This window comes from Pelobates fuscus, chromosome 8, assembly GCF_036172605.1.
Source record: "Pelobates fuscus isolate aPelFus1 chromosome 8, aPelFus1.pri, whole genome shotgun sequence".
Lineage (NCBI taxonomy): Eukaryota > Metazoa > Chordata > Amphibia > Anura > Pelobatidae > Pelobates > Pelobates fuscus.
Genome location: NC_086324.1, coordinates 161,770,420 through 161,786,269, shown reverse-complemented (window position 1 = coordinate 161,786,269; position 15,850 = coordinate 161,770,420). Strand labels below are relative to the sequence as shown.

General features: G+C 38.9%; 1 protein-coding gene across 4 annotated transcripts in view; it reads right to left on the bottom strand.

Annotated features, from left to right (window-relative positions):
- The window catches only part of LOC134571899 (ankyrin repeat and fibronectin type-III domain-containing protein 1-like), a 261,503-nt gene that overhangs the window by 46,168 nt on the left and 199,485 nt on the right, over nucleotides 1–15,850 (bottom strand). For all 4 annotated transcript variants that reach the window (XM_063430579.1, XM_063430580.1, XM_063430582.1 and 1 more), the window contains 2 exons: nucleotides 2,832–3,033; nucleotides 2,091–2,298 (listed from right to left, as the gene is read on the bottom strand). In XM_063430579.1, coding sequence (XP_063286649.1) covers nucleotides 2,091–2,298; nucleotides 2,832–3,033 — 410 coding nt within the window. The remainder of the gene's footprint in view (nucleotides 1–2,090; nucleotides 2,299–2,831; nucleotides 3,034–15,850) is intronic.

Here is a 15,850-nt window from a genome sequence, read left to right as displayed (position 1 = left end):
GGACACTTACTGGTGAGGTGGTCTGGGATTCAAACAATGGTTTCCCAGTTTTAAAGCGGCACTGTCATGGCCGAATCCCGTTTTTTTTTTTTTAACCCCCCTCCCGACTCCACTACACATAACTGACCCCCCAGTCTCCCCCAAATGCCCCTAAGCTTCCCACATTACCTATTTTTTTATCTTTATTTTCTTCCCCCACCTATATTCACGGCACCGCCATCTTTGTGTGGGTAGATGAAGTCCCTGTGGGACACGTCATCTTCCCACACTATATAGCACTATGAAATACCTTAAACACCTGAGCGGCGGGTGGGGCCCTAAATAACAATAAGGGGGGGTGGACCTACTGTCCTCCCACCCCTGAGCGGCGGGTGAGGGCCCTAAATAACAATAAGGGTGTGTGGACCTATTGTCCTCCCCCCGGTCCCCACCCCTGAGCGGCAGGTGGGGGCCCTAAAGGATAATGGGAGGGGGGGACTTTGGAATTTTCCCACGCTGTGTAAAATGACACAGAGCACTCTGGATGGATTTCAAGCCATCCAATCAGAGTGTTATGAGTCATTTTACACAGCGTGGCAAAGTGAACTTTCCTATGCTGTGTAAAATTACACAAAGCACTCTGATTGGTAGGTCTCCCCCCCTTATTGTTATTTATGGCCCCAACCCACCACTCAGGGGTGGGGAGATGGGGGGAGAACAATAGGTCCCCCCCTTATTGTTATTTAGGGTCCCCACCCGCCACGCAGGGGTGGGTACTAGGATTTTTTGTTTTGTTTACTAGACATGCCCCTACTCGCAGTATAGCGAGTGTAGACAGTATAGCGAGTAGGGGCAGCATTTACTAATACTAAGTAATCTTTACTTAGTATTAGTAAATGTGGCTGAAAGACCAATTTAGGTCTTTCAGCCTTTTGGTAGATAACTCCCTAATACCGTGGGAATTAGGGAGTTATCTACTAACTAAGATGCAGCCGCGGCAGGAATAGGATCCCAGTTTCATTCATTAGAATGAAATTCCGATCCGGATAAAGTCCGGAATTGCGCCCTAACACAAATGGAGAAGACGGCGTCCTGTCTAAGTGGCAAGACGTTCGGCAATACTGGCAGGATGCATTGCGGGAACAGGGTAGGAAAGCTAAGAATTGTGGGAACGTTTCTCCATAATTGACCACCGGAAATGAAGCACACTTTGCTCCTCCGCTGGTCAGAGATGGTCAGGCGTAGGAAACCTCCATAAGACAAACAGTCCCTACTTTGTCTTATGTTTTAAAGAAAACTAGAGCAGACAGGAAGAAATTAAGAACAGATCCTGACAGAGGGAGAGAAGATGAATCGATTAAAGAAAGGTAAGTTCAGCATGACAGTGCCGCATTAAGACCGAAATTCTAAAGATTTATCAACCTATTAATGGATCTATTAGAAACTTGTCGCATTCTGCACCAGAACGCACATTTCTAACACTTTATCAAACCAGTGATGATGATGACTCGACTGAAGTTAAGCTTGCATTTAGGTCATTAATTCTAGCTCTAGCAGTATTACTGGCAGAAAAAGATTTTGGATTTTTGAATAGTGATCTGGCTGGAAAAAGCCAAAAGTCAGAAAATATTAAGGATCAGAAATTTATGCTGGGTTTGAATTTATCCCATGGTGTATTAAAATGAGGTGTGGTGATAATGTAGGCACATGCTCACTTATTTTCAAAGAACTGGCTGAATGATTCTGTGCCAATCCACAATGCTGAGAAGAGAAGGTGGATCAGATGTGAAGAATTATCGTCAGTGGTAAACTGCAATCCACTGTCCCCAGTAGGGGAGATTAATAACACAAGGCAGACATGGTGTTATATAATGACATGATACAGATCATCCCCTCATATTTTTTTATTTAGGTTTATTTTTGTAGGATCCACTAATAGACGTGTAATAAAATGCAAGTGTGAACTTGTAGTAGATGACATATAAGTGGTAACAATAATAAAAAATTAGATACTAGGGTTTCCAGTGGAAAAAAAAAATATGAAACAGTTGTGAAGGTGAAAACAAGAGATTAACTGAATACATCTTCATTTCGGATCCTGTTTTACTTACAGTGTGGGCTCTCTTTTGCACCGGAATGCAGCAGTGTCTTTGCAATAGGGGCATTGTTTGTCATAATAGCGATGTCAAGGGGTAAGAGTCCCTCGCTGTTCGGGGTGTTGAGATCCAGCTCTTCCACACTGTATTGCTTAAGTAATTCCTGCACTCGATCAAGATTTTGCATCTCCACTGCCTCAAAGAGAGCAGCATTCCCCTGAAACTGGAAATACAGGCACCATTTCATCTCAAGCAGGACTTATCACCCAAACACAATGTGAGGTGTGTGCACAGAAGGGAACCTTTAGATATACCACAGGGTGCAAAGCTAAGTAATGTGACATTGTTAGAAGCAGTGAGCATGTTTTATGGATATTTTGTTGCTTATTTCTTCCAGTGTAGTTGGTGTATTAGAGAAGTATGGCAATATGCATAGAAAAAAAAGACACCTGTGCAAAGTCAAGAGATCATAAATGAGGCCGGGGGTGGGAGTAATCCTGACCAGGGTGTATCGATTTATTCATATTGGAATCTAATATAAAAGAGGAATGACCAGGCTAGTGTCAAGCAACGTTTCATTAAACAAGATACGTGGCTTTTATTATGATACCTCTGGAATTTTTAATTCTCAAAAGCATTTCTGGAATATTCACACTGGGAGTAAAGTACACAGGCTAGAGCCAAGAATATAGTCATAGTGTAAACTTGATGTGGTGAAAAACGATTTCTTCAACGGAAAAGACACAAATGACCTACAAGACATGATTTCCGCAGCCGCTCCTTTTCATTCCGTGCCGCTAAGCTGCCTTCATCAAAAGATGTATAGTTGACACGGAACTTTCCAGATAAGTTTCTGTAGAGTCTTTTGGCAGCATTTGGTGAAGATGGGCCTGGCGGCTTCTTGGTCGGTCCCAGCTGGAGGTCCCTCATCTGTTGCGTCATCTTTGGTGATGAAGACCTGATTGTGTAAGTTAAAAAAAAGAATATAAATCCTTCTCCTTGCTAATTATTATAGTATATGCTAAAATGACATATTATATATATATATATATATATATATATATAACACTAGCATGATACCACGTTAGATTTACTAGCCACATGTACAGATGGCTTTCAAACCAAACCAGAATCCCATTCAATCAGTTTGAAACTGAATCTTGGTCTCATAATAAGAAATCTATGTGAGACATGAGCACAAGTGACTGTGCAGCTTTATCGAAACCAACTACTTTCTGACAAAATTGAACTTGTGTAAGAGAGGCAGTGAGCAAAGAAAAGGTAGAAGAAAACATGTTGTTATCTCCTATTTTTACTGGGGGGGTTTTCAGCATGCCAACAAAATGGAATATCAACGGTAAGACTGATTTCAAATGTACAGTTAAGGAACATAGGTTTATTAAATGTTACATTACTTTAGACAAGTTACATTAGACATATACAGTTGTGATCAAAATTATTCAACAGCCCCATTGAAATTCTGGTTTATTTACAGACGTTCAGCTGTTTGCAATGAACAAATCAAACAAAAGCTCAACACAATGACCAGTCTCAAAATTATTCAACCCCTTGAATAGAATCCCTCACAACGGCATAAATATGCAAAACAGGTGTTGTCTCAAGCACTCCTCATGCAACTAACCAATGTCTAGATTAGTTGCACCATGTGTGCTGGAACAATTGAAATACCTTAACTGGCTAGGGGTTTGTTGAGTGTCGCATTTGACTGCATGTTAGAAATAAGTGAAAAGAATGGTTAGCAAAGTTGAGAGAAGAGATCATTGCCCTTCACAAACAAGTAACAGGATACAAAAAAATAGCAAAGGCATTTAATGTTACTAGATACACCTTTAAAAGCATAGTTCAATGTTGAAGGAACAGTGGTTACACAACTTAGATGGGGCAGAAAAAAGAAAGCTATCAATGGCTGCAACCAGATTTATGAGAAGGCAGGTTGTGAAAAACCCTCAAGTGACTGCAAAAGACCTGCAGCAAGAATTGGTGGCAACAGGCACTGAGGTTTCAGTGAACACAGTAAGGCGCTTGGTAAAAGCAGGTTTCCATGCCAGAACTTCAAGACGTATAGCACTACTAACCCAAAAGCACAACAAAAGCCGACTCCAATATGCTCAAAATCATATAAATAAGCCACAGACGTTTTTGGATTCTGTTCTGTGCAGCGATGAAACAAAACTGGAACTTTTCAGCCCAATGGATAAGCACTATGTCTGGAGGAAGAATAATTAAGCATATGCTAAAAGGAACACTCTGCCTACAGTTAAGCATGGTGGTGGCTCAGTAATGCTCTTCTTTTCACCCTCAGGCACTGGAAACCTGCAGCGTGACAAAGACAAGATGGATTCGTTGAGGTATCAGGAATTCCTAGGAGAAAACGTCATACCGTCTGTGAGGAATATGGGCGTCATTGGACCTTACAACAAAAAATGATCCCAAGCATACTTCAAATTCCACCCAGGCTTGGTTGCAGAAGTACTGGAAAATTCGACAGAGGCCATGACAGTCACCTGACTTGAACCCCAAATAAAATCTCTGGTGGGATTTGAAGAAGGCGGTTGCAGCATGCAAACCAAGAATATTACTGAACTGGAGACTATTGCTCATAAGCAATGGGCTAAGATTCCTCAGGAATGCTACCAGAGGCTGATGTCTGGCTATGCACCTCGTTTGCAGGAGGTCATAACAGCAAAATAGTGCTCTACTAAGTACTAAAGATGCTTGTCATGGAGATGTTGAATCATTTTCAGTTGAATTTGGGAAAACCGCTTGAAGCATTCGTTGTGTTGAGCTATTTCAATTATTTCTGTTTAATTTGTTCATTGCAAACTGCTGAAAGTCTGTAAATTTTAATAATAAACCTGATTTTCAATGGGGGTTGAATGATTTTGATTACAGCTGTACAAATGGGGAACATCACAAAAAGTGATCTTTGAAATCGCTGCAGCACTACTGAACAACAAAAGAAAAAGGGGGTGGGGAGCTCCTTTGATAGTAACCTATAGAGGGAACATGTGCGATTATGTCGCTTGAAATGTCCTAAATATTTATATTTTTGTTTTTTACACTCTCTCACTTACCATAATTGAAATTAATTCCATAATTTATTCTTCTCATTAACACTTGTTATATTTTTCCAAGTATATAAATATATGCAAATTTGATGGTTACACAAATGAGTACTGGATCACAACTGGTCATTTAATACATTAGACAGATAACACGACGCTATTTACATTACAGCACAAAACCTGTGTCACCAAAAGGTAAGTTATAAGAAATGAGAGCATTCTGTAATGCTCATGTCCCCGATAAATGCCACTTGATGTACAATTCCTGCGCTGTATGGCGCCCCAGGCCATGGCTGACCTATGTGGTTCCTTGATAAATGGCTCAAATAAAGTATACATAAGAACAAACAAGAATGCTGACAGCTCCTCATGCCTAGACTTTGATAAATGTAGGCCAATGTGTCAAACACTGTCTCAGATTCTCACTATGCCAGATATGCTTGGAGTAACAAATACTTTAAGGGGAATCTATTACTAAAAAAAGAGAGAGTATGATTATATTTACCCTTTAGACAAAACCCTTAACCTTTTGATTACTGTAGGGGAGAGCTAAGCAAAGCTGGAATAGTTAATGCATACTTTAAGTAGCCTGATATGCAATATTAGGAACATGTTTTCATGCCTGAGAGACAATAAAAGGGTACATTCAAACATATAATTAAATACTGGTGCGAACAGTCGGGATAGTTGTCTCCTGGCCATGCCCTGACATGCTTAAAGGGTTAAAGCTATATTTATATAGAGAGAGAGAAAATGTGTGTCAAAGGTGAGAACACTGACAATGGGCTACAAATAGGCAGTGATAGCCGAGCTGGAGAAATATTGAAGTTGGAAAATGTTTCTAGTTTGACTATTCCAGCCTAACCCTTACGATCCACTTGGCAATTGTCCACTTTCACTGCTGCTCCTTCTCTTTCCCTGGTAATATCCCAAGCTATCTAATATCATTCATAACATGCAAGGAAATAAATATCTCAAAATGCAATATAAATAACAGCACCTATAGTCTGAAAATGACGCAGAATGTTATTTCTCCTCCTACCTGTGTGTTTCTATGTGTCTCTCACACTGACGTAATGATCAAGATAGCTCAGCTCTGCAGAGAACAGCATTGTACTTATAACCAAAGGCAACAGAAAATAATTTTTGAGAGATGGAAAATGATGTACATGAAGGGTCAGAGAGCAGCAAGATTTTTATATTGAGCTAAGTTAGGGGAATGTGTGGCCTTGGTAACCCTGGGCCCTGTACCGATTCCAGTCAGACTGGTGCCGAGATTCGAATTTCACTGTATGAAAGTAGCCATATTTAGCGTGAACTTGTAGTGGCCATGAGTGGGGGGGAATTGGGAGGGGGGGGGGGGGGGTGTAAGGGAGAGACTTCTAACAGGGCTATAGAGAAAAGCCAACATCTGAGAGGGAGAGATTTTTTTTGAAGGGGTGGTTGAGCAGTGTATGCATAGAAAGTCAATCTGAATTATGGAGAACTAAAATATACAGCAATTAGGCAGATTATTTACCACCTGTTCTGCAGACAGTGCACGTCTTCCACAATTAGCTTGGTCAATGTAAAAAAGAATTATAGGGTGCCTTATATAGTTCTGATGAACAGCATGGGGCCACTTTAGGATGGAGTTCTACTATATTACTGCCTAAGCCAGTTTGCATACACTCTATATCATGACCTAGAAGTAATAAATTGAGCATAAAGCAATCTCTATACATCAAGTATAGTGTTTATGTTATTTAAAAAAAAAAAATAATAACATATCAATTATTGCTCATGGAATATGTCTTTGAACTCCATGATCCAACACAAATTAATCCCATAGTTTTTCTTTTTGTGAAGAGAAGAAACAAACTAGGAAATATGTTAGTATTTATATGTTTCACAGAACCCCTGCAAGTTATATGGTTAAATATTTCTGTTGTTGTGGGTAGGGGTGGTTGAGGTAAAATATAGTACAATTATTTTGGATATATATATATATATATATATATATATATATATATTATTATTATTATTATTTTTATTTTTTTTAAACAAACATAAATCAAAGTAGAACTCAACAACACCATTAAAAAAAAAAAAAAAAAAAAAAGCAAATCCTCAACATTAAAAAACGGTTTTATAATCACAGAATACAGAAAATGAATCAGGAAGAGGCCATCTGGCTATAAGTATCTGTAAGAAAGAATAAGTATTTGGAATGCTTTATAATAGTTTCATTACTGGAAATCATCTGCTAAAATAACAGATCGGGTTCAGAGATTTTATCTAAAAAGGAACTTTGTAGGTACCCAGACCACTTCACCTCAATGAAGTGGTCTAGGTGCCATGTCCCTCTTGTCTTAACCCTGCAATGTAAAACATTGCTGTAATGCAGGAACGCAAATGTTTACATTGCAGGGTTTAAATGCCTCTAGTGGCTGCCAATCATACTGACAGTCACTAGAGGCACTTACACAGAAATAACCAAGTGAAACTCGGCTACTTAAATCAGGTGGTCTCATAGAGGCCACCTGATAGGTGCAGCATGTTGCCACACACTATAGCATTAGGAATACACATTTGTATTCTGTATAATGATCCACACTGTTCCTTTAAGAAGTATGTTGTGATGCCTAGAATAGCTAAACACTGTCCCCGTCAATCCCCAGTCTGCTCATTACTATGTTAGTTTTACCTTACTTTGATACACCATCGGGAATGTCTCATAAAACTGTTACACCATTCTAGTGGTCAATAAATGTATTGATAAAAAAAAAAGCAGCCTGAATATACTGCAGACACTACAAAAATCAGGCGTCTTATTTCCACTTTGAAGGTCTGTTTATCATGGACAGCAGTAGCTCTTTATATGCCAATGTATTTTTTGCATAAATGGGTGGAAAGTTAATTGCCTTGAGCCTGCAGTTGCCATGGCAACCCTACAGAGTCCACCACCAAGCGATAAGGCGTCCAGGTTTATATAGCAGACGCAAAATCTTTTTAATACTGTCCAGATTCTAAACGAAGCAGCCAACCTCACTTCACAAAAATAACTTTGTAAAAACCATGGCGCGCGAGTTCTCTGAAACGAAACCTTACCGACCTGTCAAAGCATTTATTAATCTTTCTGCAAGAATCTCGAGAGATTCCACGCAGTCTATACTGAGAACCTTTAATAAGTCACGCTAGGAAGGCTTCCACGTTCCCATCTCTGCGTGTGTCCACAATAGCTCTTTTAATATCAGCGTCCTCATTAAACTTCAATCTCAATTACCTGGAACATTCACGAGGCATGTTGCACATTTATTGGAAAATTAATAAATACATACAGATATATATACATATAAAATTTTCCTGTGATTATGGAAGATTATAAACAAGCTGGTAAGGGGAGACAGTATTAGTTTGCTGGCAAGGAGTTTCGATGTGATAAAGTAGCCTGTTGTAGACATTTCCATGGTGACTCAAACTAGCGGAGCCAGTAGATTAGCATTAAAGGAGTCAAGGCGGTTGGGGACATAGACTGAAGCTTCCAATAAGGGGGATGCAAGGGAAAGCAAGGGCTGACTCTGTCACAGACAGACCCCCCCTCTACCCATTCCCTTCAGTGTAACATAGCTGACCCCATATGAAATAGTAAAGGACTCTAATTTGTCTCTGTGTCCTAGCTGTCTGCAGGGCTGCTGAGGTATTTAAAGGAGAAACTGATCACAAAAATATTTTTTTTTACTGACAGCGTAGTGTAATCCTCACTCCTTAACCCCTTACTGAGAGTATTAGGTGCTCCAGTTGCAGATCTAAAAAAAACGCCAAACAGTTAATGACTAAGCACTGAATTACCAGTTGTTATGAATGATGGGGAAACAACAAAAACATTTAAACCCACTACTTGAAAGGCATAATTTTTTTGAAAATCTTTTATTTTTACACAGTGATATAGAAGGGAGGTTTGTATGAACACAGATACTCAGACCCTCGTTATTATATTTAAGGGAAGGTGGAACAGTGGTACATAAGGTGTGTATAAGCATAGATGACTTAAGACTTTCAATTCCATAATTTAGCTTGAAAACTCCCTTCATCCCACAGAATGGAGGAAGGATTGGGTGATGTGAACCCTTTTCATGGGGAAGGCAGTTAGTTAATGCCAGTTATAATGGGGCAATGCACAGTGTTCTTTATCTTTGGAATGTCACAATCTGCACTTCATTTTTTCCCTTTTGCAGATTTGGGAAATTGTGAGTTAAAGAAAGATACGGTAATGTGCTATTGCTGTTTGGCCATTAGCATTGTAATAAAAAAATAAATAAAGCCAACTGAACTGCAGACTAAAATGTGCTTGAATAGCTCACCCCTAAAACACCTTGTTATAGTCTGTTTAGTAAGGGGAAAATACTAACATACTAATTAACTTCTCAATGAAGACTCTCAGACGTAAAGGCTATAGAACATATACTGTATATATCACAAACTGTAGAGAGAAGTAGTATGTTAATAAAACCTACTGTATTAATAAAAGTGGTGGATACACTGAATAATGCAATAACAAAGGGAATATTAAAATGGTAAATTATCAAGAAATTATGTACTTAATACAGAAAATGAAAGAACTGACTACGACCCATGCATTTGGAAAGGGGTAGGGATAGCAAACCCCAGCTATTGTAGAAACAAACCCCATGATGTCTTGGTAGCCTTCACAGGGTAATGAATGGTCAAACCACAGAGGGCAGCTACTGGCTCAGAATCATTGTACTATCACATGTAATGTATGATGTACTAATGGAGCACACTAAGCTCTGTAAAGATACACTGTAGCTCAGGGCTTGACAAATTTGCTTGGAATCTAGGAGCCAGCTAGAAAAAGTTAAGAGCCAGAGAAATCAACGCCAAAAATACAATTCTTAAAGGGACACTATAGTCACCAGAACCACTACAGCTTAATTCAGTTGTTCTAAAGTCTATATCCTGTCCCTGAACGATTTTCAATGTAAACACTGACTTTTCAGACAAAAGGCAGTGTTTACATTGCTGCCTGGTAACACCTCTAGCGACAGTCACTCAGACAGCTTCTACAGATGTTTCCTGGGTCAATCCTTAACAATGTGCAGCACCTACATTAATGAGCTCCATAGAAATGCATTGATTCAATGCACCTCTATGAGAAGTAAAATTTGCGCAGTGGCATTTTGACGTGCATGCGCAATAGTCTTCCAATGCTTGTCTATGAGTAAAACACTCACAGACATACAGGCACACACACACACACTCAGACATACAGACACACACTCACAGACACACATACATACAGACACACACACACACTCACAAGTAATTACTTTATTTAAATCCACCCAGGCTCCTTACTTCTGGAGAGCTGGAGTGGATAGGCTTTCCCTGGAATCTAGTGGGGCTGCTGTCATCTCCCTACTCAGCTACCTCTTGCGCACTGTTTAGTAAGCATGGGGCCGGAGTGATGTCATAACCCGGCTCCAGGCATCACTACAAGCTCGTAATTTGCTAATCCAGTTCAAATTAATAATATAATCTAAGTAAAAAACAGAGATAAAGGATGGCGCTAACAATTAGTTGTAATATAAAAAATATCATATATAAAAGACCAGTGCAGCACACATAAAAACCACCAAAGTGTATAGTCACTGTATAACACTTACATACAAAGATAAAAGGAAAGAGGGCGGTGGTTGCGCACACAGTAAATGATATCCTTGGTCTTAAGCGTAGACCCCTAGGTTCTGTAAGTATAAAAAACCAACATAGGGCAGTACATCTTAGACACAATAAGAGTATAAAAAACTTGGAAAACTCACAATATTTAGAGCCTTTCTGAGTTGGCTCTAAACTTTTAAAGCAGTGTGATCAGTCTGGTGCAGGTAATGCAGTATGGGTCCCTTGGGAAAAACGCCAAACCACCTTCTTTGTATAGAAGAAATCAGGAACCAGGATCACCAGGTGAGTAGAAGGTAAATACTTTAATATTAAAACATAAAAGTATATGTAAAACACAACGCGTTTCGACCTAGTGCATAACAAAAACGGACTGACAACTTTCTTATATACCATACATGCTGGTATATATGTATGGTATATAAGAAAGTTGTCAGTCCGTTTTTGTTATGCACCTGAGGAAGACCTATTTGGACTAGGTCGAAACGCGTTGTGTTTTACATATACTTTTATGTTTTAATATTAAAGTATTTACCTTCTACTCACCTGGTGATCCTGGTTCCTGATTTCTTCTATACAAAGAAGGTGGTTTGGCGTTTTTCCCAAGGGACCCATACTGCATTACCTGCACCAGACTGATCACACTGCTTTAAAAGTTTAGAGCCAACTCAGAAAGGCTCTAAATATTGTGAGTTTTCCAAGTTTTTTATACTCTTATTGTGTCTAAGATGTACTGCCCTATGTTGGTTTTTTATACTTACAGAACCTAGGGGTCTACGCTTAAGACCAAGGATATCATTTACTGTGTGCGCAACCACCGCCCTCTTTCCTTTTAATAATATAATCTACATCATATTAAATTAATCTACATTATATTAATATGCCATTATCCAGTTCAGATTCTTAATACAATCATTATAGGCACCCAGACCACTTCAGCTTAATGAAGTGGTCTGGGTGCCAGGTCCCTCTAGGATTAACCCTTTTTATTATAAACATAGCAGTTTCAGAGAAACTGCTATGTTTATAATAGGGTTAATCCAGCCTCCAAATCCTCTAGTGGCTGTCTCACTGACAGCCGCTAGAGGCGCTTGCGTGATTCTCACTGTGAAGATCACAGTGAGAGCACGCAAGCGTCCATAGGAAAGCATTGTAAATGCTTTCCTATGAGACTGGCTGAATGCGCGCGCAGCTCTTGCTGCGCATGCGTATTCAGCCAAAAGGGAGGATCGGAGGCGGAGAGGAGGAGGAGAACTCCCCGCCCGGCGCTGGAATAAAGGTACGTTTTAACCCTTTCCTCATCCCAGAGCCCGGCGGGAGGGGGTCCCTGAGGGTGGGGGCACCCTCAGGGCACTACAGTGCCAGGAAAACGAGTATGTTTTCCTGGCACTATAGTGGTCCTTTAATACGCCATTATCCAGCTTAGATTATCAATACAATCTACATTATATTAATACGCCATTATCCAGCTTAGATTATAAATACAATCTACATTATATTAATACGCCATTATCCAGCTTAGATTATAAATACAATCTACATTATATTAATACGCCATTATCCAGTTCAGATTATAAATACAATCTACATTATATTAATACGCCATTATCCAGCTCAGGTTATAAATACAATCTACATTCATTAATACACCATTATCCAGTTCAGATTATTAATATAAATGTAAAATAAACTAGAGTATCTCATTAAAAAAATGTTAACACAGGTTATAGGTGATTTCAGTGTTTTATTGGTGTAAATTCCAGAGAGGTGACAGTTCCCCTCTAACTCTTTTCATTGGAGACTATTAACAGACTGCAGGAAATGCTGTGGACATAGGGAAAGTCTGTCTTCTAAGTGCAGCTGTAGTGGAACACCGAATATTTTATATTGCATAAGAATGTTATTTTCTTATTAGCCATCCTAATCGTAATTTTGCATAAACACATGTGTATGGTTATACAGGAGAAACAACATCAGATTCACAAGAATTCAAAATTCTGCCTATTGCAAGCTGTGCCTCCTTGAATGTTATTTTAGAATAGGCAAATTCATATTATAATAGTGCACTGTGCACATACTGCTTACAGTCAATAATAGTTTATATTGCCTAGGTTTAACGTAAAGTAAAATAGAACCTACAAGGGGATTTATAAAAGTGTTGCTAGTAGAAAATTGGGGACAGACCTCGAAAAATAGTTCAGTTGCCAAGGAAACCAGTAGAATATTCCTGCTGATTCTATTGGTTTACACGGTTATTGATACACTTTTTAGAATTCTGCCCCAGTTTCCTCTCTCTCTCTTCCATTTGATCATACCAACCAGAAGAAGTGATATGATATTACGAGTAGGTCGGTAAATGAGTAATAACAAGCATAAATAATGAGAGGAGGTTATGCAGATCAGTACTCCTTAGATCATGTATTCTGAATAGCACCACAAATAAACACACTAAGGCTTATTTTCAGAGGATGTCTTATTCGGGGCAAAACAGTAGCAAGCATGTGCTACAAAGCAGATCTACGTTCCCCTGAACATAGACCAGTTTGCTAGCACATGGAATCCCACAAATATATGTTAGGGGAAAATTCCCCGAACACAGATTAGCGAACTAGCGACTGGGGATTGTTTTTGAGGTAGGGCTTATATTACGAGCATCTCCCGAAAATAAGCTAGATAGCATCTCTACAGATCAATTCAAAATTATAAACTGAGTTAAGGAACTACCCACTCCGGTTGCACTCTTACAGGCTTTTGCAATATTCAGGATATGAATTAGATTAGTGCTTTAGTCGCCATGCTCTCTGACTTGGAACATTCACAAAACAATTTTCTGTTTTGCTGCTGTTAAAGAACTACAATCTGCAAGGCACAGGGAATGAAAGGAATTTAAGTTTCTAGACAGCTGAAAAGTCAAGTGTTGCCTATCCTCTGTTAAAATGCATCCCCACGTTTTGAGAATGAAACCCTTGGCGTCCTTGCTTATTCCCTGAAAAAGCACACATGGATGCACTTTCTATTCCAGAAATGTCATTTGTCTCCATCAATATGACCACTCAGGGTACCCTCCATGCTGACGATGTAATAGAGACCCAACTTAGACAAAGAACTGTGAATCAGGAAACAAGGAAAACATATTGAATTGCAAAATGTAGGAATACTAGCTGGGGCAGAGAAAAAAAATCTCCAGCCAAGCTTTAGTCATGACTTTTGCAATTCGTTGTTTAGCCAATTAGAATTTATTGTGAATACGCCATTCTATTTATCTGACATCATGCTTCCATGAAGACCAGTTTAACATATATTTTATTATATCATCTGGGAATGCAGAATATTTGTGATTGCCTAAAAATGGTTAATATACGGAGGGTTTCACTAAGTTTCCGTGTATGATCACTGTAACATAATTGTTTTGTGCCCTAAAGCACCTCTTGCACCTTTTCATGCTGAATCCTCATTGCTCTAAATTAAATAATAACTATAGTTAAAGCAAAGAAGGAGTTTTATCATCCCGAGAAACACTCCAGGCTTTAACCTTACTATTTACATGGCCATCAAATGGTTAAGAGTAACACAGCTAAATTTTTTAAAATTACATTTTGAAGCTTGAATGAACCAAACATAATTGATGGAGCTTTTTGTTTTGTACAATCATAGAAATTATCGATAAAGCTTCCAGACTGATAAACCTGACTTTCAATACCTCTCTTTATACCTCCAATTAATTCAGCACAAGCCTCTAGCGCCCCCTGCTGCTATGAAACAAACTGTGTGACCGTCACAGTCAATATTTCTGTTTAATACATGAACAGGTAACAGGTTGATTTAAAGAACCATGTGGTGTAATATCTCCTAAATGGTTATGGATTCTATTGCTGGTAAGTGGAGAATACTAACAGTCCACCCACCGAACGACTGGCTGAGCATGATGATAATCATAGTCCATAGGATTCTAATAATCATTAACCACGTATATGCTAGATCTCTAACCGTTCAAAAATACAGTTTTCCAAATTGTTTGGATCTAGAATGGGAGAATGATATGTTTGAGAGAACTTTCTATGCTGAAGACGTCCTGTCATCTAAAACGTGTTTGCAGGTTTAACATATTACATACATTGTTATGAAGTCAAAAATTAATCTGTGTTTGGACCAGTACAGGCGACAGAAACATACAGTTAGGTCCAGAAATATTTGGACACTATTCATAATGTTGGCTCTGTACAGCACCACAATGGATTTGAAATGAAACAACCGATATGCAATTGAAGTGCAGTCTTTTAGCTTTAATTTAAGGGGTTGAACAAAATTTAGTATGAAACGTTTAGGAATTTCAACCATTTTCATACACAGTCCCCTTATTTCAGGATCTCAAATGTAATAGGACAAATCAACACAATCAGAAATAAAATGTTGATTTATAATACTTTGTCGAGAATCCTATGCAGGCAATGACTGCTTGGAATGCATGGATATCACCAAATGCTGAGTTTCCCCCTTTAGGATGTTTGCCAGGTTTTTACTGCAGCTGTCTTCAGTTGTTGTTTGTTCGTGGGTCTTTCTGCCTTAATTTTTGTCTTCGGCAAGTGAAGAGCATGCTCAATCGGGTTGATGATCACGTGACTGACTCATTACAGGATATTCTACTTCTTTGCCTGGAAGCAATGTATATCTATATGCCATCACACTGCCTCTACTGTGTTTTACAGATGATGTGTAAGCCTTCTCTATATTTTTTTTTTATTCCCATCATTCTGGTACAGGTTGATCATAGTTTCATCTGCCTAAAGAATGCTGTTCCAGAACTGGGCTGGCTTTTTATTTTTAATGTTTTCAGGCAAATTTATTGTGGGTTTTCTATTCTTGAGGCTTATAATTGGTTTCTACCTGGTGGTGAACCCTCTGTATTTTCTCTCTTTATGGTAGACTTGGATAATGATATGCCTGCCTCTTGGCTGGACGCTGTAAATGAGTTTTTCTTTACCAAGGAAAGGGTCCTGTTTTCCTGTTTTG